Raw genomic sequence first — 22,941 nt, forward strand, 5'->3', positions numbered from 1 at the left:
TTGACCATTGCCAGTGGCCAATAGCGCAGCAGTGCGCTGCGGATTGACAGTCACGAAACGGTAATAAGAGTTTTAATCCGAAATCATATCAACAAAAACCGCATGTTGTTTGTCCTGAAATTTCTTCACATTTGTCAACAAAACATGAACAGAAATCTTGTTTGGATCAGACGTTAAACTCCTAGTCAACGTTGGGAATTGTTACATGGATGAGTTCGGGTTTTTTGTTGTTGGGATAAACGGTTCTCTGTGCCTTTGATTATATCTGTTGCCAACAGTTGTTGCGCTCTCGACGGGATCATCTATCATTGCCATGGCGGATCGATCAACCATGTCCGAGCAGGACAATCATTTGACGGAGAAAGAGATTTGTTCAGATTCGGAAACTGCTGACTGTCTGGAAGAAGAAGCTTTTGTCTTCGGAGAGGGTCTGGAACTGAACCGATTTGATGGATTGCCCTTCTCCTCTCGATATTATAAACTACTGCAAGAGAGAAAGTCTCTACCTGTTTGGAAAGCTAGAGAGGAATTTTTGGATATCCTGGTGAACAATCGACTTGTTATAGTATCTGGTACAACTAAAACTGGGAAAAGTACACAGGTGAGTTGGGAATTAATACGAGAGTGTTCAAGATCTAAAATGTGATTTTCAATGAATTTTAATAATAATAAAGAATAACAATATTTCCCCTTTGATTCCCAATACAGTATCTAGTATTTATATAATTATGTATTTTTTAGTTGCAAATTTGTTAATTTGTATAGTAGCATACAGTCCATAGATGACACGTGGAAGATATCTAATAGGGCAACAACGAGGCCATACATTAAACATTAGTTCCATACAAAACCATGTCAGCTACTTCATAGTCTGTTACCTATAAACCTTTTTAATGTCCTGCTATGAACCTTTTTTTTTCTCCAGATCTCATCCACATCATAATTCCTTACACTGGAGTTTTTCCATATAAGGGTAGTATAGAGTTGTTATTGAATCAAAATGTGACAGTATTCAAGTAAGAAACTTCTGCCAGGATCTTGTTGTAAAGTGTTAAATGCCAGCCGGCTGCATTGGGAAGGTCAGTCTCAACTGGGACCCTTATAAATATAGCTCCAGCCTGCAGGGAACCTGATATTAATACCATTAGCTGTGTTTTTGTCCCAAATGGCACCCTATTGCCTATGTAGTGCACTACTTTTGTCCTGGACCCTGTAGGATCTGGTCAAAAGTAGTGCACTACACAGGGAACATCATGCTATTTGGGACAGTCTCCTATGTCTTAGACCCTGAAGCTACACATATGACTTTAGATATGACTCTGTTTACTTACAGCAGAATCCACTAGCCTGGTCCCAGATCTGATCTCACCTAGCCTGGTCCCAGATCTGATCTCACCAGCCCTGGTCCCAGATCTGATCTCACCTAGCCCTGGTCCCAGATCTGATCTCACTTAGCCCTGGTCCCAGATCTGATCTCACCTAGCCTGGCCCAAGATCTGATCTCACCTAGCCTGGCCCAAGATCTGATCTCACCTAGCCTGGTCCCAGATCTGATCTCACCTAGCCTGGTCCCAGATCTGATCTCACCTAGCCTGGTCCCAGATCTGATCTCACCTAGCCTGGTCCCAGATCTGATCTCACCTAGCCTGGTCCCAGATCTGATCTCACCTAGCCTGGTCCCAGATCTGATCTCCCTAGCCTGGTCCCAGATCTGATCTCACCTAGCCTGGTCTCAGATCTGATCTCACCTAGCCCTGGTCCCAGATCTGTTGGTGCTTCTGCCTGCTCCATTGTGAAGCCGTGGCCAGAGAGCAGAAGCAGACAGGCATCCAGGTTAATAATCCACTCCTTTCGTATGATGACTGAGATCATGGGTTTAATATGACCAAATACCTGTAAATACCCCAATTCCCATTAGTCATGTATGCATCAATTTAGTAGTTCACATCCCCCAACCTAACCCAGTTGTCCATTGAGTCTGGGAACAGATGGGAGTATTGAATGGCCTCTCCCTCTCACTGTAATCTGATTTAAATGTTTTCGAAAGCAGAAATAGGAGCACATGGTTTATGAGAATATGGCTCTTCATTCCAGGGGTTGTGCACTGTGCCGTGTCTCTGTTTGAGCCAGATATGTTTTAAACAAAAATCCATTTGATCTGGGAAGAACCTTTTTTATTTTACCTTTATTTCACTAGGCAAGTCAGTTTAAGAACAAATTCTTATTTACAATGACGGCCTCCCCTGGCCAAACCCAGACGACGCTGGGCTAATTGTGCGCCGCCCTATGTGACTCCCAATCACGGCCGGTTGCAATACAGCCTGGAATCGAACCAGGGTGTCTGTAGTGACGCCTCTAGCACTGAGATGCAGTGCCTTAGACCGCTGTGCCACTCGGGAAGTTGATGCAAGTTCCATGGGATCTCTTTCCTGCAGTGCTACCAAAAACATAGTTCAATTAGATTCTAGAACTACAAGTATAAACTTCAGAAAGGATTGTTGGTATTTTTTGCCTGTGTGCTACACAGGGAATGTCCCTAGGTGCAGAATGACACTGATTGTGGCTAAATTGATTATATGGCTATGAAGGTCCCCTACCCACAGTCACATTCACGGCTCTGGCTCTGTGAATGCCCTTCTCCAAGGCAAGAAGGGCATTTTATGCCATCAAAAGGAACGTAAAATTCGACATACCAATTAGGATCTGGATAAAAAATACTTGAATCAGTTATAGAACTCATTGCCCTCTATGGTTGGGAGGTCTGGGGTCCGCTCACCAACCAAGAATTCACAAAATGGGACAAACACCAAATTGAGACTCTGCATGCAGAATTCTGCTAAAATATCCTCCGTGTACAACGTAGAACACCAAATAATGCACGCAGAGCAGAATTAGGCCGATACCAGCTAATTATCAAAATCCTGAAAATAGCCGTTAAATTCTACAACCACCCAAAAGGAAGCGATTCCCAAACCTTAAATAACTCCATCCCTCCCTCCCTTTCCCCATCCCTCCCTCCCTTTCCCCATCCCTCCCTCCCTCCCTCCCTCCCTCCCTCCCTCCCTCCCTCCCTCCCTCCCTTTCCCCATCCCTCCCTCCCTCCCTCCCTCCCTCCCTCCCCTCTCCCTCCCTCCCTCCCTCTGGCCTCCAGCTGTTAGGCACTAATCCTCTAGAGCTGTCACTTGCTGCCACAGCAGTTTAGCATAACACAATTAGTAGAAGCTGGTCCTTGTCGCTAGTGTGACACCGGCTCCGCGTCGCAGTCGGCACCGGCTCCGCGTCGCGGGTCGACACCGGCTCAGCGTCGCGGTCGACACCGGCTCAGCGTTGCGGTCGACACCGGCTCCGCGTTTGAGTCAGGTCACTCTGGTGGATTCACTAGAATGCATAATGATTGGATGGATGAATACCCTTTGATAATGTGGGGCTGAAATTGTTTGAAATTGAATTTCTATATGATCAACTAAAATGTCTCCATCTGTCAGATCCCCCAGTGGTGTGCAGAGTTCTGCCTGTCGGCCCAGTACCAGCACGGCATGGCATTGTCTACCCAGATCCACTCACAGCAGGCGGTAGACCTGGCCCTCAGGGTGGCTGATGAGATGGACGTCAACATTGGACATGAAGTGGGTTACAGCATCCCTCTGGAGACATGTTGTTCTACTGACACTGTTCTCAGGTCTGGATCTAACACACACACACACACACTGTTCTCAGGTCTGGATCTAACCCACACACACACACACTGTTCTCAGGTCTGGATCTAACACACACACACACACACACTGTTCTCAGGTCTGGATCTAACACACACACACACACACACACACACACACACACACACACACACACACACACACACACACACACACACACACACTGTTCTCAGGTCTGGATCTAACCCACACACACACACTGTTCTCAGGTCTGGATCTAACCCACACACACACACTGTTCTCAGGTCTGGATCTAACACACACACACACACTGTTCTCAGGTCTGGATCTAACACACACACACACACACACACACACACACACACACACACACTGTTCTCAGGTCTGGATCTAACACACACACACACACTGTTCTCAGGTCTGGATCTAACACACACACACACACACTGTTCTCAGGTCTGGATCTAACACACACACACACACTGTTCTCAGGTCTGGATCTAACACACACACACACACTGTTCTCAGGTCTGGATCTAACACACACACACACTGTTCTCAGGTCTGGATCTAACACACACACACACACACACTGTTCTCAGGTCTGGATCTAACACACACACACACACACTGTTCTCAGGTCTGGATCTAACACACACACACACACACACACACACACACACACACACACACACACACACACACACACACACACACACACACACACACACTGTTCTCAGGTCTGGATCTAACCCACACACACACACTGTTCTCAGGTCTGGATCTAACCCACACACACACACACTGTTCTCAGGTCTGGATCTAACACACACACACACACACTGTTCTCAGGTCTGGATCTAACCCACACACACACACACACACACACACACACACACACACACTGTTCTCAGGTCTGGATCTAACACACACACACACACACTGTTCTCAGGTCTGGATCTAACACACACACACACACACACACACACACACACACACACACACACACACACACACACACTGTTCTCAGGTCTGGATCTAACACACACACACACACACTGTTCTCAGGTCTGGATCTAACCCACACACACACACTGTTCTCAGGTCTGGATCTAACACACACACACACACTGTTCTCAGGTCTGGATCTAACACACACACACACTGTTCTCAGGTCTGGATCTAACACACACACACACACACACTGTTCTCAGGTCTGGATCTAACACACACACACACACACTGTTCTCAGGTCTGGATCTAACACACACACACACACACACACACACACACACACACACACACACACACACACACACACACTGTTCTCAGGTCTGGATCTAACCCACACACACACACTGTTCTCAGGTCTGGATCTAACCCACACACACACACTGTTCTCAGGTCTGGATCTAACACACACACACACACACTGTTCTCAGGTCTGGATCTAACACACACACACACACACTGTTCTCAGGTCTGGATCTAACACACACACACACACACTGTTCTCAGGTCTGGATCTAACACACACACACACACACACACTGTTCTCAGGTCTGGATCTAACCCACACACACACACTGTTCTCAGGTCTGGATCTAACACACACACACACACACTGTTCTCAGGTCTGGATCTAACACACACACACACACACTGTTCTCAGGTCTGGATCTAACACACACACACACACACACACACACACACACACACACACACACACACACACACACACTGTTCTCAGGTCTGGATCTAACCCACACACACACACTGTTCTCAGGTCTGGATCTAACCCACACACACACACTGTTCTCAGGTCTGGATCTAACACACACACACACACACTGTTCTCAGGTCTGGATCTAACCCACACACACACACACACACACACACACACACACACACACACACACACACACACACACACACACACACACTGTTCTCAGGTCTGGATCTAACACACACACACACACACTGTTCTCAGGTCTGGATCTAACCCACACACACACACACTGTTCTCAGGTCTGGATCTAACACACACACACACACACTGTTCTCAGGTCTGGATCTAACCCACACACACACACACACTGTTCTCAGGTCTGGATCTAACCCACACACACACACACACTGTTCTCAGGTCTGGATCTAACCCACACACACACACTGTTCTCAGGTCTGGATCTAACACACACACACACACACACACTGTTCTCAGGTCTGGATCTAACCCACACACACACACACTGTTCTCAGGTCTGGATCTAACACACACACACACACACTGTTCTCAGGTCTGGATCTAACACACACACACACACACACTGTTCTCAGGTCTGGATCTAACACCCACACACACACACTGTTCTCAGGTCTGGATCTAACACACACACACACACACACTGTTCTCAGGTCTGGATCTAACACACACACACACACACACTGTTCTCAGGTCTGGATCTAACACACACACACACACACACACACACACACACACACACACACACACACACACACACACACAGTTCTCAGGTCTGGATCTAACACACACACACACGCATACATACACATACATACATACATACATACATACATACATACATACATACATACATACATACATACATACATACATACATACATACATACATACATACATACATACATACATACACACACTGTTCTCAGGTCTGGATCTCATATACATACATACACACAGACACACAGACACATATACACACAGACACATACACACACAGACACACACACACACACACACCTCCCGAGTGTCGCAGTGGTCTAAGGCACTGCATCATGGTGCTAGCTGTGCCACTAGAGATTTTGGGTTCGAGTCCAGGCTCTGATGCAGCCAGCTGTGACTGGGAGACCCATGGGGCGGCGCACAATTGGCCCAGCATCGTCCGGGTTAGGGGAGGGTTGGGTCGGCAGGGAAGTCCATGTTCCATCACGCACTAGCGACTCCTGTGGCGGGCCGGGCGCAGTGCACGCTGACACTGTCGCCAGGTGTACGGTGTTTCCTCTGACACATTGGTGTGGCTGGCTTCCGGGTTGGATGGGCATTGTGTCAAGAAGCAGTGTGGCTTGGTTGGGTTGTGTTTCTAAGGACGCTTGGCTCTCGACCTTCACCTCTCCCGAGTCCGTACGGGAGTTTCAACGATGAGGTTACCTCATCGTTGAACTGTAACTACCAATTAGATACCACGATACCACGGGAGAAAAAGGGGTACATTTTTATTAAATAAAAACCCTAACTCAGATTTTGTATTTTACCTTTATTTAACTAGGCAAGTCAGTTAAGAACAAATTCTTATTTACAATGACACACACACACACACACACACACACACACACACACACACACACACACACACACACACACACACACACACACACACTGTTCTCAGGTCTGGATCTAACCCACACACACACACTGTTCTCAGGTCTGGATCTAACACACACACACACACTGTTCTCAGGTCTGGATCTAACCCACACACACACACACACTGTTCTCAGGTCTGAATCTAACACACACACACACTGTTCTCAGGTCTGGATCTAACACACACACACACACTGTTCTCAGGTCTGGATCTAACCCACACACACACACTGTTCTCAGGTCTGGATCTAACCCACACACACACACACACACACACACACACACACACACACACTGTTCTCAGGTCTGGATCTAACACACACACACACACACACACGGACTCGGGAGAGGTGAAGGTCGAGAGCCAAGCGTCCTTAGAAACACAACCCAACCAAGCCACACTGCTTCTTGACACAATGCCCATCCAACCCGGAAGCCAGCCACACCAATGTGTCAGAGGAAACACCGTACACCTGGCGACAGTGTCAGCGTGCACTGCGCCCGGCCCGCCACAGGAGTCGCTAGTGCGTGATGGAACATGAACTGTAACTACCAATTAGATACCACGATACCACGGGAGAAAAAGGGGTACATTTTTATTAAATAAAAACCCTAACTCAGATTTTGTATTTTACCTTTATTTAACTAGGCAAGTCAGTTAAGAACAAATTCTTATTTACAATGACGGGGTTAAATGCCTTGTTCAGGGGCAGAACGACAGATTTGTACCTTGTCAGCTCGGGGATTTGAACTTGCAACCTTTCGGTTACTAGTCCAATGCTCTAACCACTAGGCCAAGCTGCCGCCCCAATGAGCTCCAGGTACAGATGCTGCTGAAGGAGATATCTCAATAACCACATTAACATACTACTACCACTAGCATCCATAGACAATACATCTCTACATACTAAGTAGCATGCAAGTATGTACACTACATGACCAAAAGTATGTGGACACCTGCTCGTTCAACATCTCATTCCTAAATCCTGGGTATTAATATGGAGTTGGTTCCCCCTTTGCTGCTATAACAGCCTCCACTCTTCTGGGAAGGCTTTCCACTAGATGTTGGAACATTGCTGCAGGGACTGACTTCTATTCAGCCACAAGAGCATTAGTGAGGTCAGGGGCACTGATGTTAGGCGATTTAAGCCTGGCTCGCAGTCAGCGTTCCAATTCATCCCAAAGGTGTTCGATGGGGTTGAGGTCAGGGCTCTGTGCAAGCCAGTCAAGTTCTTCCACACCAATCTTGACAAACCATTTCTCTATGGACCTCGCTTTGTGCACGGGGGCGTTATCATGCTGAAACAGGAAAGGGCCTTCCCCAAACTGTTGCCATGACGTTGGAAGAACGGAATCATCTAGAATGTCATTGTATGTTGTAGTGTTAAGATTTCCCTTCACTGGAACTAAGGGGCCTGAACCATTATTCCTCCTCCACCAAACTTTACAGTTGGCACTATGCATTCAGGCAGGTAGCGTTCTCCTGGCATCCGCCAAACCCAGATTTGTCCGTCAGACTTCCAGATGGTGAAGCGGGATTCATCACGCCAGAGAACGCGTTTCCACTGCTTCAGAGTCCAAAGGCAGCGAGCTTTACACCACTCCAGCCGACGCTTGGCATTGCGCGTGGTGATCTTAGGCTTGTGTGCGGCTGCTCGACCATGGAAACCCATTTCATGAAGCTGCCGAAGAACAGTTGTTGTGCTGAAGTTGCTTCCAGAGGCAGTTTGGAACTCGGTAGTGAGTGTTGCAACCGAGGACAGACGATTTTTAAGCACTTTAGCACTCGGGGGTCCCGTTCTGTGAGCTTGTGTGACCTACCACTTCACGGCTGAGCTTTTGTAGTTCCTACATGTTTCCACTTTACGATAACAGCACTTACAGTTGACCAGGGCAGCTCTAGCAGGGCAGAAATTTTACGAATTGACTTGTTGGAAAGGTGGCATCCTATGACGGTGCCATGTTGAAAGTTCTTCAGTAAGGCCATTCTACTGCCAATGTTTAGCTATGGAGATTACATGGCTGTGTACTCGATTTTATACACCTGTCAGCAACGGGTGTGGCTGAAATAGCCGAATCCACTAATTTGAAGGGGTGTCCACATACTTTTGTATATATGGTGTATATCGGCACTCACTTCTGGTCTCCACGCTCCATACTGGTATTGAGTGCATAGCGTGTATTGATCGACATTGAAAGATGTTACCATCTGCATCATTAGTTAACTCAGTTCTGGTCCACTCCAGGTTCTGTACAGATGCCCTGCTACTGAGGGAGATGATGTCTGATCCCATGTTGGAACACTACGGGGCCATCGTCATCGACCAGGCTCATGAGAGAACCGTCAGCACAGACATACTGCTGGGACTGCTCCAGGTATGGTGGGAATGACCTTTTGTGACCTTTGTTTAAAAGTGGCACTCAGTATAATAGGATCTGTTGGATTATATAGATTTCTATTCTAGGGGTATTATTCCAGAAAGCAGGATTAAGGAGTGAGCAAGATGTTAAGTCAGATCTCAAGGAAGGAAGGAAGGGAGGGAGAGAGAGAGAGAGAGAGAGAGAGAGAGAGAGAGAGAGAGAGAGAGAGAGAGAGAGAGAAGAGAGAGAGAGAGAGAGAGAGAGAGAGAGAGAGAGAGAGAGAGAGAGAGAGAGAGAGAGAGAGAGAGAGAGAGAGAGAGAGAGAGAGAGAGAGAGAGAGAGAGAGAGAGAATATATTTTTTCTCTCTGGAATACCAGCTGATTTGATGTTAATCTACACTGATTTGATTTTTGTTTTTTTAAGTTCTGTGTACACAAGTTAAATTCCTAGTAACAGCAGTTTGTTGCATGTCAATAAAGTTTTGTTGTTGTGATTGTGCAGGACATCCTGGTCCACAGACCAGACCTGAGGGTGGTGATTCTGACTGTGTCCTCCATGACAGACAGGCTCCGGGCCCACTACGGTAGTGGAACGACCCTCCTATATGTTTCATTGATTTTTTTTCATGGGAAAAGATGCACTTTGTAACAACTCAGGGGGAATAACACATGGTCCCTGTTGTTGTGTTATCAGATGATTAGAAGAATGGAGGTTGTGGCGTCTGATATATTATTTATTGATCTTTACTCAAAGCATTGTGGGGATACTTTATTGATCACTACCTCTGTTACTCCATTAGAACATGAGTAAAACATGGAACGGAATTCTGACTGTTTCAGTTATCAATATAATGATAACACGGACTGGACTAACAGTAATGTTCACTGTCGTTACAGGTAGTAACGTCCCTGTGGTCAGTCTGGAGGCCCTCTGTCCAGCTGAGGTGATCTACAGTAACTGTAGTAGTAAAGACTACTTCTACTCTGCTCTAAGATTGGTACTGGAGATTCACCGCACCAAGGAGGAGGGAGATGTGGTGCTGTTCTTGGCCTCAGCTCAGGTGAGACAATTTACACAGTTCAACAGCGATGATGGTGCGGTATTTGTCCGTAACTCGATTACTTGCTTGTTTTTGGTGGTGCTATGTTCTGAATGATGGCATGCCATAGCTCTCTGTCCTTAAGCAGGAGCGCTGTCCTTAAGCAGGAGCTCTGTCCTTAAGTAGGAGCTCTGTCCATAAACAGCATTTCTGTCACAATGTTATCTTTTTTTAATAATGTGTGGTGTGTACTTGCATTAATTGAATTTAGATGGCAAAACAACATTCCAGATCATTTCCCCCGTCTCGTCTGCCACTGTCTGCCTTTGTTTTTATGTGCTTTAGTGTGTTTGACTGTGATGGCTAGTGGTCTGTTGGAATGACAAAGCGTTTTTGAAATGCCTTGTTGTCCTTGACCATATATGTACGACAATTAGCTTAAAGCCTGTCAATAGGGATGTCAACTCAGCCTTTTTCTATTGGTGGGTCTGAGAGCAAAATGTGCTAACTTTTTATGACATGATAAAAGCCCTCTCTTCCCCTCACATTGAACCATCCAGCCTGGAGTGTAATGGTCAAGTAGCAGACACTATTATCCTAAGAGACTCGCGGTACAGTGAGTGCATCAATTTTTTTTAGACGTGATCCCTGCAGGAATTGAACCCATGACCTTGGGGCCATGCTAACCAGTAGCCACACAGGACTAGTCGTATGGTGCTGTCAACACTTCTCACACTGTGTTGCCCCTCCCACAGGAGGTTGTCTGTGCCCGTGCTATCCTCCAGAGAGAGGGTACCAGACTGGGGGCAGGCCTGGGGGAGCTGGTGCCCGTGGTCTTGTGCCCTGGGCAGGGTCGGGCACCCTCTCTCCTGGGGGAGGGGATGGGGAGTAGGGGAACAGTTACGACCAGGGGCCGGAGGGTTTTCCTCTCCACAAGCCAGGGAGAGGACATGTTCTGGGCTGTAGACTCTGTTAACTTTGTCATCGACGCAGGAGTGGAGAAAAGATATGTGAGTTTAATCCCCATAAAACAAGCATTGCATGTTAGTTTAGAAATGTATGCCAAGGCTATGACCATAGATATCCTATTAAATGAGTTAATTAATGACATTATTAAATAGTTATATGTCTTTCTATGGCTGTGGCTAACCTGTCCTTTTTAAAAATGTATTATTTCAACAAGGTGTATAATCCCAGGATAAGGGCCAACTCTGAAGTACTACGATCCATCAGCAGATGCCAGGCAGACATCAGGAAGCAGCTGACTGGACCCACAGGTACTGACGTCAGGAAGCAGCTGACTGGACCGACAGGTACTGACATCAGGAAGCAGCTGACTGGACCGACAGGTACTGACATCAGGAAGCAGCTGACTGGACCCGACAGGTACTAACTACCTGTCATCTCTCCTTGATGTGATTCAGTTGACTTGCATCGGTTGTTGGTTAGATCCAAGTCTTTTTCACTCAGGGCCCCCCTTCCAGCATTGGGGAACACAACCCCCCCCCACGCATTAAGAAGGAAAGAACTTCCACAAATTAACTTTTAACAAGACACACCTGTTAATTGAAATGCATTCCAGGTGACTACCTCATGAAGCTGGTTGAGAGAATGCCAAGAGTGTGCAAAGCTGTCATCAAGGCAAAGGGTGGCTACTTTGAAGAATCTCAAATAAATATTAAATATATTTGTATTTGTTTAACGTGATTCCATATGTGTTATTTCATAGTTTTGATGTCTTCACTATTATTCTACAATGTAGAAAATAGTCAAAAAAAAAGTAAAACCCTTGAATGAGTAGGTGTTCTAAAACTTTTGACTGTGTGTGTGTGTGTGTGTGTGTGTGTGTGTGTGTGTGTGTGTGTGTGTGTGTGTGTGTGTGTTTTTTGATTGATTGATTGATTGATTTCGGAGGTAATAACGTTGTCTGTCTGTTTGTCCAGGGAAGTGTTTCTGCCTGTACCCTGAGGAGAGAGTACTCCCCATAGAGACATCCCCTCAGATCCTGGAGACCAACCTCACCTCTACCATCCTCTTCCTCAAGAGGATGAAGATTGCAGGGCTGGGACACTGTGACTTCATCACCAGACCAGGTCAGCCTACCAGACAGACATCCTACATGGTACTATAGTAGGACAGCTACTTGGCCTGTCCACCGGGGGCTACTTGGCCTGTCCACCAGGGGGGGTACTTGGCCTGTCCACCAGGGGGGTACTTGACCTGTCCACCGGGGGCTACTTGGCCTGTCCACCAGGGGGCTACTTGGCCTGTCCACCAGGGGGTACTTGGCCTGTCCACCAGGGGGTACTTGGCCTGTCCACCAGGGGGCTACTTGGCCTGTCCACCAGGGCTACTTGGCCTGTCCACCAGGGGTACTTGGCCTGTCCACCGGGGGCTACTTGGCCTGTCCACCGGGGGCTACTTGGCCTGTCCACCGGGGGGTACTTGGCCTGTCCACCAGGGGTACTTGGCCTGTCCACCGGGGGCTACTTGGCCTGTCCACCGGGGGCTACTTGGCCTGTCCACCAGGGGGCTACTTGGCCTGTCCACCAGGGGGTACTTGGCCTGTCCACCAGGGGGTACTTGGCCTGTCCACCAGGGGGCTACTTGGCCTGTCCACCAGGGCTACTTGGCCTGTCCACCAGGGGTACTTGGCCTGTCCACCGGGGGCTACTTGGCCTGTCCACCGGGGGCTACTTGGCCTGTCCACCGGGGGGTACTTGGCCTGTCCACCAGGGGTACTTGGCCTGTCCACCGGGGGCTACTTGGCCTGTCCACCGGGGGCTACTTGGCCTGTCCACCGGGGGCTACTTGGCCTGTCCACCGGGGGCTACTTGGCCTGTCCACCGGGGGGTACTTGGCCTGTCCACCAGGGGGCTACTTGGCCTGTCCACCAGGGGGCTACTTGGCCTGTCCACCGGGGGCTACTTGGCCTGTCCACCAGGGGGCTACTTGGCCTGTCCACCAGGGGGCTACTTGGCCTGTCCACCAGGGGGCTACTTGGCCTGTCCACCAGGGGGCTACTTGGCCTGTCCACCAGGGGGCTACTTGGCCTGTCCACCGGGGGGTACTTGGCCTGTCCACCAGGGGGTACTTGGCCTGTCCACCAGGGGGCTACTTGGCCTGTCCACCGGGGGCTACTTGGCCTGTCCACCGGGGGCTACTTGGCCTGTCCACCGGGGGGTACTTGGCCTGTCCACCAGAGGGTACTTGGGAAGACTCATGAGACCATAGGCTTACAGGAGAGGGTACTTCAGGGCTACTCCGGGCAGAGCAAAATGTACTTGGTGGTACTGGAAATGAAAAAAAGGAATTGAACCAAACTACCAATCAATCAAATGTATCTATAAAGCCCTTTTTACATGAGCAGATGTCACCAACTGCTTATACAGAAACCCGGCCTAAAATCCCAAACAGAAAGCAATGCAGAAGCATGACTAGAAACCCTGGTTGTATCTGGGTCCAGGTTATTAGACTGTGGTCGGGAGGTGACCACAGAGACCCTAATTAAATGTGTTATAATATGTCATTCTAATGGATCTGACCCTGTGTAATCTGTGCTGTAACTAGGGTTGCAAAATTCCAGCAACTTTCCCTCAAATTCCCAGGTTTTCCAGAAAATCAGGAGGGAATAAACAGGATATCTGGAATCCTCCGAACCAGGAATTCTGGGAAACCTGGGCATTTTGGGAAAGTTAGCAGAATTTTGCAACCGTAGCTGAAACTGTAGAGTGGTACAGTGTACAGGAAGGGTTTTGTCCTGGGTAGTGGTCTGATGGAGGGCTATGTGCCGTGCTCTGTCCTGTTTAGAGGCAGTCAGTCGTGCTTTAGTAGAGCTGACAGTGGCCTGCCAGGGACCATTGTCTGGGAGCCTCGACCCACCCGGCTGTCGCTGCATGGGGAGAGCTGAGGACAGTGACAAACTGCATCCCAAATGGCTCCCTATTCGCTATATAGTGCCCTACTCTGGTCAAAAGGTAGCGCCCTACTCTGGTCAAAAGGTAGCGCCCTACTCTGGTCAAAAGGTAGCGCCCTACTCTGGTCAAAAGGTAGCGCCCTACTCTGGTCAAAAGGTAGCGCCCTACTCTGGTCAAAAGGTAGCGCCCTACTCTGGTCAAAAGATAGCGCCCTACTCTGGTCAAAAGGTAGCGCCCTACTCTGGTCAAAAGGTAGCGCCCTACTCTGGTCAAAATACTGATTCTGTATTCTTATGTCTTTTGACGTGTGCCATTTTTATTTTGTAGCTACATGGAGTGACCAGTTAAAGTAAGGCCCTCGATCTCTTGAGGAGCTGAACAGATACTATATGATCATAATCCAAAGCATCAACTGACAAGTCAGTTTGCTAAACAGGTGTTTTGCTCAGTCTTTTCTCTGTCATATATCTATTTTATTATCTATGATGTAAAGGATTATCTACTTCCTATCCAGATCTTCTCTTTTATTATCTATGATGTAAAGGATTATCTACTTCCTATCCAGATCTTCTCTTTTATTATCTATGATGTAAAGGATGATCTACTTCCCATCCAGATCTTCTATTTTATTATCTATGATGTAAAGGATTATCTACTTCCCATCCAGGTCTTCTCTTTTATTATCTATGATGTAAAGGATGATCTACTTCCCATCCAGATCTTCTATTTTATTATCTATGATGTAAAGGATAATCTACTTCCCATCCAGATCTTCTATTTTATTATCTATGATGTAAAGGATTATCTACTTCCCATCCAGGTCTTCTCTTTTATTATCTATGATGTAAAGGATGATCTACTTCCCATCCAGATCTTCTTTTATTATCGATTATCTAAATTGTCTACTTCCCATCCAGATCTTCTCTTTTATTATCTATTATCTAAATTGTCTACTTCCCATCCAGATCTTCTCTTTTATTATCTATTATGTAAAATGTCTACTTCCCATACAGATCCAGAGGTTCTGATGCAGTCGCTAGAGGAGCTGGATTACCTCGCAGCATTGGACGACGATGGGAACCTATCAGAGATCGGGATCATAATCTCTGAGTTGCCTTTGGACGCTCAGATGGCCAAGGCTCTGCTGGCATCCTGTGAGTTTGATTGTGTGAACGAGGTGGTGACCATCGCAGCTATGCTATCAGGTATGTAGTTTACACTCTTATGACCTTTGGCCCATTTTTAGTTTGATTCTATTTGATTCACTCAGGGTGGATTGCACCAACATGAATTAACTCTTAAACTGGGTTTAATCAAGGTTTATCTAGTAATGTTGTTGCACTGAACTTTAAACCTCGTTTTCAATAATCATAGTTCAATCTAATACTTATTCTACACTAAATTTAATTTAGAAATCAAACCAAGATCAAATTTAATCTTATTGTTTTAAAAACGAATTTAAATTCAGTTTTGGGATTAAATCTAAACTGCCACTGTTTAAAAGTCATTTGTATGTCCTTTATTTTCTTTGTGATTAACAATTTTATCTCCTGTGGTTTATCATGTTCATTAAAGTCATTTGACAGAAAAGTGCAATTAATTTCATCCTTAGCCTGAAGTGAAAAGTCACTTTGCTGGCTAGCTAGCAATGACCAGTTCTGGTTTGTTTCCATAGAATTACAACATATTGCTATGGTGAATCCATTAGGACACGTATCACTGATCATAGTTTAGTGATTTAACCTTTAGATGAACTAATCCAGTCTTAAAATTAAGTGGTGCAACACATCTTTGATGAACTATGAACGTAGATTTACAAAATCTAGATTAGGTCTAATCTAAAATGGATTTAAACCATGTTGGTGCAGAACACCCTCCATGTCTTGTAATGGGGTTAAACCCACACACTTATGTTAACATCCATAAAGCCTTTATAACCGCTACTGAAGATATTAGAATATCCATCATAAGCAGTCTTAACCATTATGGACAACAACATCGGCAGCTCTGACCTTTTGAATGTATAATCTGCCAGACAGTATATGATCTACTATATGGACATAGTCTAGTCTCTGATTTTTGGATATATAATCTGCCAGACAGTATAATCTGCCATGTGGACATAGTCTAGTCTCTGACCTTTGAATGTATAATCTCCCAGACTGTTTGATCTGCCATATGGACATAGTCTAGTCTCTGAACATTTGCAGTTGAAGCCTAGACGGCTGCTATTTCTCCCACTCAGACAATGAGCCACAAGGTACTATACGGGGAGAGTAGCTTGGTCAAACAATGCTAACCCTGTTGATATGTCTGTTTTAGCACCAATGCTAACCTCCCTATTGATTCTCTGTCTGTCTGCGTTAGCGTCAATGCTAACCTCTATTGATTCTCTGTCTGCATTAGCACCAATGCTATACTCCCTATTGATTCTGTCTGTCTGCGTTAGCACCAATGCTAACCGCCCTATTGATTCTGTCTGTCTGCGTTAGCACCAATGCTAACCACCCTATTGATTCTGTCTGTCTGCGTTAGCACCAATGCTAACCACCCTATTGATTCTGTCTGTCTGCGTTAGCACCAATGCTAACCACCCTATTGATTCTGTCTGTTTTGCGTTAGCTCCAAGCTGCTTCCTGGAGCCACCTGTTGGCAGGGCCCAAGAGGTACAACAGTGTCACAGAAAGTTCCGGCACCCTGAGGGAGACCACTTCACCCTCATCAACATCTACAACGCCTTCAAATACAGCCAGAGAGAGACATGTACGTTAGTTACCTCAAATACAGCCAGAGAAGGTCCCATGTGGCTCAGTTGGTAGAGCATGGTGTTTGCAACGCCAGGGTTGTGGGTTCGATTCCCACGAGGGACCAGTACGGAGAAAAACATGTATGAAATGTATGCATTCACTACTGTAAGTCGCTCTGGATAAGAGCGTCTGCTAAAATGACTAAAATGTAAATGTAGAAGGAGAAAGACAGTCAGTCACATCCATTGAGCTCAAAAAAGCATCACATTGTGAAATACTACACTATACAGTGCCTTCGGTAAGTATTCAGACCCCTTGACTTTTCCACATTTTGTTAGGTTACAACCTTACTATAAAATGTATTCGTTTTTTCCCCTCATTTTTCCAAATGTATTAAAAATAAGTATTCAGACCCTTTGCTATGAGACTCGAAATTGCGCTCAGGTGCATCCTGTTTCCATTGATCATCCTTAAGCTGTTTCTACAACTTGGAGTCCACCTTTAGTAAGTTCAATTGATTGGACATGATTTGGAAAGGAACACACCTGTGTACATATACCGTTCCACAGTTGACAGTGCATGTCACAGCAAAAACCAAGCCATGAGTTCGAAGAAATTGTCCGTAGAGCTCTAAGACAGGATTGTGTCGAGGTACAGATCTGGGGAAGGGTACCAAAATATTTCTGCAGCATTGAAGGTCCCCAAAACACAGTGGCCTCCATCATTCTTAAATGGAAGAAGTTTGGAACCATCAAGACTCTTCCTAGAGCTGGCCGCCCGGCCAAACTGAGAAATCGAGGGAGAAGGGCATTGGTCACTAAGAGAGCTCCAGAGTTCCTCTGTGGAGATGGGAGAAACTTCCAGAAGGACAACCATCTCTGCAGCACTCCACCAATCAGGCCTTTATGGTAGAGTGGCCAGACGGAAGCCACTTCTCAGTAAAAGGCACATGACAGGCCGCTTGGAGTTTGCCAAAAGGCACCTAAAGGACTCAGACCATGACAAACAAGATTCTCTGGTCGGATGAAACTAAGATTGAACTCTTTGGCTTGAATGCCAAGCATCACGTCTGGAGGAAACCTGGCACCATCCCTACGGTGAAGCATGGTGGTGGCAGCATCCTGTTGTGGGAATGTTTTTCAGCGGCAGGGACTGGGAGAGTAGTCAGGATCGAGGGAAAGATGAACGGAGCAAAGTACAGAGAGATCCTTGATGAAAACTTGCTCCAGAGGACTCAGGACCTCAGACTGGGGCGAAGGTTCACCTTCCAACAGGACAACAACCCTAAGCACACAGCCAAGACAACACAGGAGTGGCTTCAGGACAAGTCTCTGAATGTCCTTGAGTGGCCCAGCTAGAGCCCGGACTTGAACCTGATCTAACATGTCTCGAGAGACCTGAAAATAGCTGTGCAGCAACACTCCCCATCCAACCTGACAGAGCTTGAGAGGATCTGCAGAGAAGAATGGGAGAAACTCCCTAAATACAGGTGTCCCAAGCTTGTAGCGTCATACCCAAGAAGACTCGAGGCTGTAATCATTGCCAAAGGTGCTTCAACAAAGTACTGGGTAAAGGGTCTGAATACGTATATAAATGTGATATTTCAGTTTTTTCTAAAAACCTGTTCTTGCTTTTTCATTATGGGGTAGTGTGTAGATTGATGAGGTAAAAAAAAAATAGAATAAGGCTGTAAAGTAACAAAATGTGGAAAAAGTCAAGGGGTCTGAATACTTTCCGAATGCGCTGTATGCATCTACAGTTGAAGTCGGAAGTTTACATACACTTAGGTTGGAGTCCTTAAAACTCATTTTTCAACCACTCCACAAATTTCTTGTTAACAAACTATAGTTTTGGCAAGTCGGTTAGGACATCTACTTTGTGCATGACACAAGTCATTTTTACAACACTTGTTTACAGACAGATTATTTCACTTATAATTCACTGTATCACAATTCCAGTGGGTCAGAAGTTTACATACACTAAGTTGACTGTGCCTTTAAACAGCTTGGAAAATTCCAGAAAATTATGTCATGGCTTTAGAAACTTCTGATGGGCTAATTGACATCATTTGAGTCAATTGAGTCAATCAACAGCTTGCTTTAAAAAAACATGTAAAAAACTATTTTGCAAAGGGTAAAGTCTATAATACATAGTCCACTCTGTTTATAACAGATTATAGTTTTTTGAAACAGAACTTTATTGAGATCAAATGTTTAATTGATGAGAATTTGCAGAATGTTGGCCAAAATCCACTGCCTGCCAGTGGGCTTCCTCTCACTACCATATTTGGCAGTGAGTGGAACCGCCAACTGGATGCTTCACGTTTATACATCCTGTGAAATATGTCTCATTGTACTATCTGTGCTAGCACCACCATGTTTGTATTGTTCAATGTTGCTAGAATTACCTAATGTATGCTACAGGAAGGCAACAGGCCTCGGCCTAACTATCCCTTTTTGATTGGATCCATTTGGGCAGTGTGCGAATTACGCAATGACATCCGGGGGGGGGTCTCTATTTATGAATTTAATAATAGACGTCATTTAAATAAAAAATATTACCTTTTTAAAGTGGCATGAACACAGCCAGTCATGATATTTTCATCTGATTGTCAAATAAATCACTTCAAAAAGTAGGCTACCTGTGCGTGTTCGTCCACTCCAACATTCCATCATCCAAACTGCTTGTATAGCCAGCCTACTCACGCCATTTGAAGAATGGAAATAGACATCTCTTACAAAACACCAAAAAGTGTGCCCAATGACATTCAGCCATTGATTAGGCCTACATTAATTGATGTCTTGCAGACAAATTGATGTCTTTTGTAGCCTGGAAAGTTAATGCTTAGTCTTCACATATCGTGACATAAAACACTACCTTTCTTCCCTTACATTTATCACAGTGTTATGTCATTATTAAGCTTTTAACAATTTACTTGAACTTTGAAATAAACATACTTAAACCCTGTACGAATCATGGATCTTGGAGATCCGGGAAAATGCACTATGTAACAGTGTAACTATGCCTGCGTAATAGAGGTCGACCGGTTAATCGGAATGGCCGATTTAATTAGGGGCGATTTCAAGTTTCCATAACAATCGGTAATCTGCATTTTTGGACACCGATTATGTCCGATTGCATTGCACTCCATGAGGAGACTGCGTGGCAGGCTGACTACCTGTTATGCGAGTGTAGCAAGGAGCCATGGTAAGGTGCTAGCTAGCTAGCTAGCTAGCATTAAACTTATCATATAAAAACAATGAATCTTAACATAATCGCTAGTTAACTACACATGGTTGATATTACTAGTTTATCTAGCTTGTCCTGCGTTGCATATAATCGATGCGGTGCCTGTTAATTTGTCCTTGAATCATAGCCTACTTCACCAAACGGGTGATTTAACAAGCTGTCGTTGCACCAATGTACCTAACCATAAACATCAATGCCTTTCTTAAAATCAATACACAAGTATATATTTTTAAACCTGCATATTTAGTTAATATTGCCTGCTAACATTAATTTCTTTTAACTCGGGAAATTGTGTCACTTTTCTTGCGTTCTGTGCAAGCAGAGTCAGGGTATATGCAGCAGTTTGGGCCGCCTGGCTCGTTGCGAACTATGTGAAGACCATTTCTTCCTAACAAAGACCGTAATTAATAAGCCAGAATTTTACATAATTATGACATAATGTTGAAGGTTGTGTAATGTAACAGCAATATTTAGACTCATGGATGCCACCCGTTAGATAAAATATGTAATGGTTCCGTATTTCACTGAAAGAATAAACGTTTTGTTTCCGGATTTGACCATATTAATGACCTAAGGCTCGTATTTCTGTGTGTTATTATAATTAAGTCTATGATTTGATATTTGATAGAGCAGTCTGACTGAGCGGTGGTAGGCAGCAGCAGGCTCATAAGCATTCATTCAAACAGCACTTTCGTGCATTTGCCAGCAGCTCTTCGCTGTGCTTCAAGCATTGCGCTGTTTATGACTTCAAGCCTATCAACTCCCGAGATTAGGCTGGCAATACTAAAGTACCTATTAGAACATCCAATAGTCAAAGGTATATGAAATACAAGTGGTATAGAGAGAAATAGTCCTATAATAACTACAACCTAAAACTTCTTACCTGGTAATATTGAAGACTCATAGTTAAAAGGAACCACCAGCTTTCATATGTTCTCATGTTCTGAGCAAGGAACTTAAACATCAGCTTTTTTACATGGCACATATTGCACTTCTACTTTCTTCTCCAACACTGTTTTTTCATTATTTAAACCAAATTCAACATGTTTCATTATTTATTTGATACTAAATTGATTTTATTGATGTATTATATTAAGTTAAAATTTGTTCATTCCGTATTGTTGTAAGTGTGTGTGTGTGTGTATATATATATATATATATATATATATATATATATATATATTTGGTCCTCCAATAATCGGTATAGGCGCTGAAAAATCAGAATCGGTCGACCTCTACTGCGTAACATTTCATTATGTTTCAGCGTGAAAAGTTCTCAAGGGCACACAAATCCAAAATAATGTAGGCCTATGCCATTGCAAAATCGAATGCTTCTAACTGAATTTTAACCTCATCTGAGAGTCACGTTATAGGCCTACTGTCCTTAACGTATACTTGTTGGATGGATTGGCTGTGCATTTGTGTCTAATGGTAGGCTAGCTGTCTAGTGTCCCGTGTGGCTCAGTTGGTAGAGCATGGTGTTTGCAACGCCAGGGTTGTGGGCCAGTACGGGGGGGAAAATAATTGTAAAAAAAATTTATGAAATGTATGCATTCACTACTGTAAGTCGCTCTGGATAAGAGCGTCTGCTAAATGACTAAAATGTAAATGTAAAAATTGGAGATGTACCTGTGGATGTATTTCAAGGCCTACCTTCAAACTCAGTGCCTATTTGCTTGACATCATGGGAAAATCAAAAGAAATCAGCCAAGAACTCAGAAAAAAAATTGTAGACCTCCACAAGTTTGGTTCATCATTGGGAGCAATTTCCAAATGCCTGAAGGTACCATGTTCATCTGTACAAACAATAGTATGCAAGTATAAACACCATGGGACCACGCAGCCGTCATAACGCTCAGGAAGGAGACGCGTTCTGTCTCCTAGAGATGAACTACTTTGGTGCGAAAAGTGCAAATCAATCCCAGAACAACAGCAAAGGACCTTGTGAAGATGCTGGAGGAAACAGGTACAAAAGTATCTATATCCACAGTAAAACGAGTCCTATATTGACATAACCTGAAAGGCCGCTCAGCAAAGAAGAAGCCACTGCTCCAAAACCGCCATAAAAAAGCCAGGCTACGGTTTGCAACTGCACATGGGGACAAAGATCGTACTTTTTGGAGAAATGTCCTCTGGTCTAATGAAACAAAAATAGAACTGTTTGGCCATAATGACAATCGTTATGTTTGGAAGAAAAAGGGGGAAGCTTGCAAGCTGAAGAACACCCTCCCAACCATGAAGCATGGGGTGGCAGCATCATGTTGTGGGGGTGCTTTGATGCAGGAGGGACTGGTGCACTTCACAAAATAGATGGCATCATGAGAAAGGGAAATTATGTGGATATATTGAAGCAACATCTCAAGACATCAGTCAGGAAGTTAAAGCTTGGTCGCAAATGGGTCTTCCAAATGGACAATGACCCCAAGCATACTTCCAAAGTTGTGGCAAAATGGATTAAGGACAGCAAAGTCAAGGTATTGGAGTGGCCATCACAAAGCCCTGACCTCAATCCTATAGAAAATTTGTGGGCAGAACTGAAAA

General features: G+C 45.1%; 1 protein-coding gene across 1 annotated transcript in view; it reads left to right on the forward strand.

Moving 5' to 3' along the window:
- LOC106593079 (putative pre-mRNA-splicing factor ATP-dependent RNA helicase DHX32) overlaps positions 1-22,941 on the forward strand; it is a 25,849-nt gene continuing 2,908 nt past the window's right edge. Inside the window, exons 1-10 of the mRNA XM_045701162.2 lie at positions 1-601; positions 3,486-3,679; positions 9,333-9,462; positions 9,950-10,031; positions 10,345-10,508; positions 11,243-11,497; positions 11,671-11,764; positions 12,431-12,580; positions 15,418-15,609; positions 17,027-17,167. Of these exons, the coding sequence (XP_045557118.2) occupies positions 314-601; positions 3,486-3,679; positions 9,333-9,462; positions 9,950-10,031; positions 10,345-10,508; positions 11,243-11,497; positions 11,671-11,764; positions 12,431-12,580; positions 15,418-15,609; positions 17,027-17,167 (1,690 nt within the window). The 5' untranslated portion in view covers positions 1-313. The remainder of the gene's footprint in view (positions 602-3,485; positions 3,680-9,332; positions 9,463-9,949; positions 10,032-10,344; positions 10,509-11,242; positions 11,498-11,670; positions 11,765-12,430; positions 12,581-15,417; positions 15,610-17,026; positions 17,168-22,941) is intronic.

The sequence above is a fragment of the Salmo salar genome, chromosome 18 (genome assembly GCF_965601325.2).
Source record: "Salmo salar chromosome 18, fSalSal1, whole genome shotgun sequence".
Lineage (NCBI taxonomy): Eukaryota > Metazoa > Chordata > Actinopteri > Salmoniformes > Salmonidae > Salmo > Salmo salar.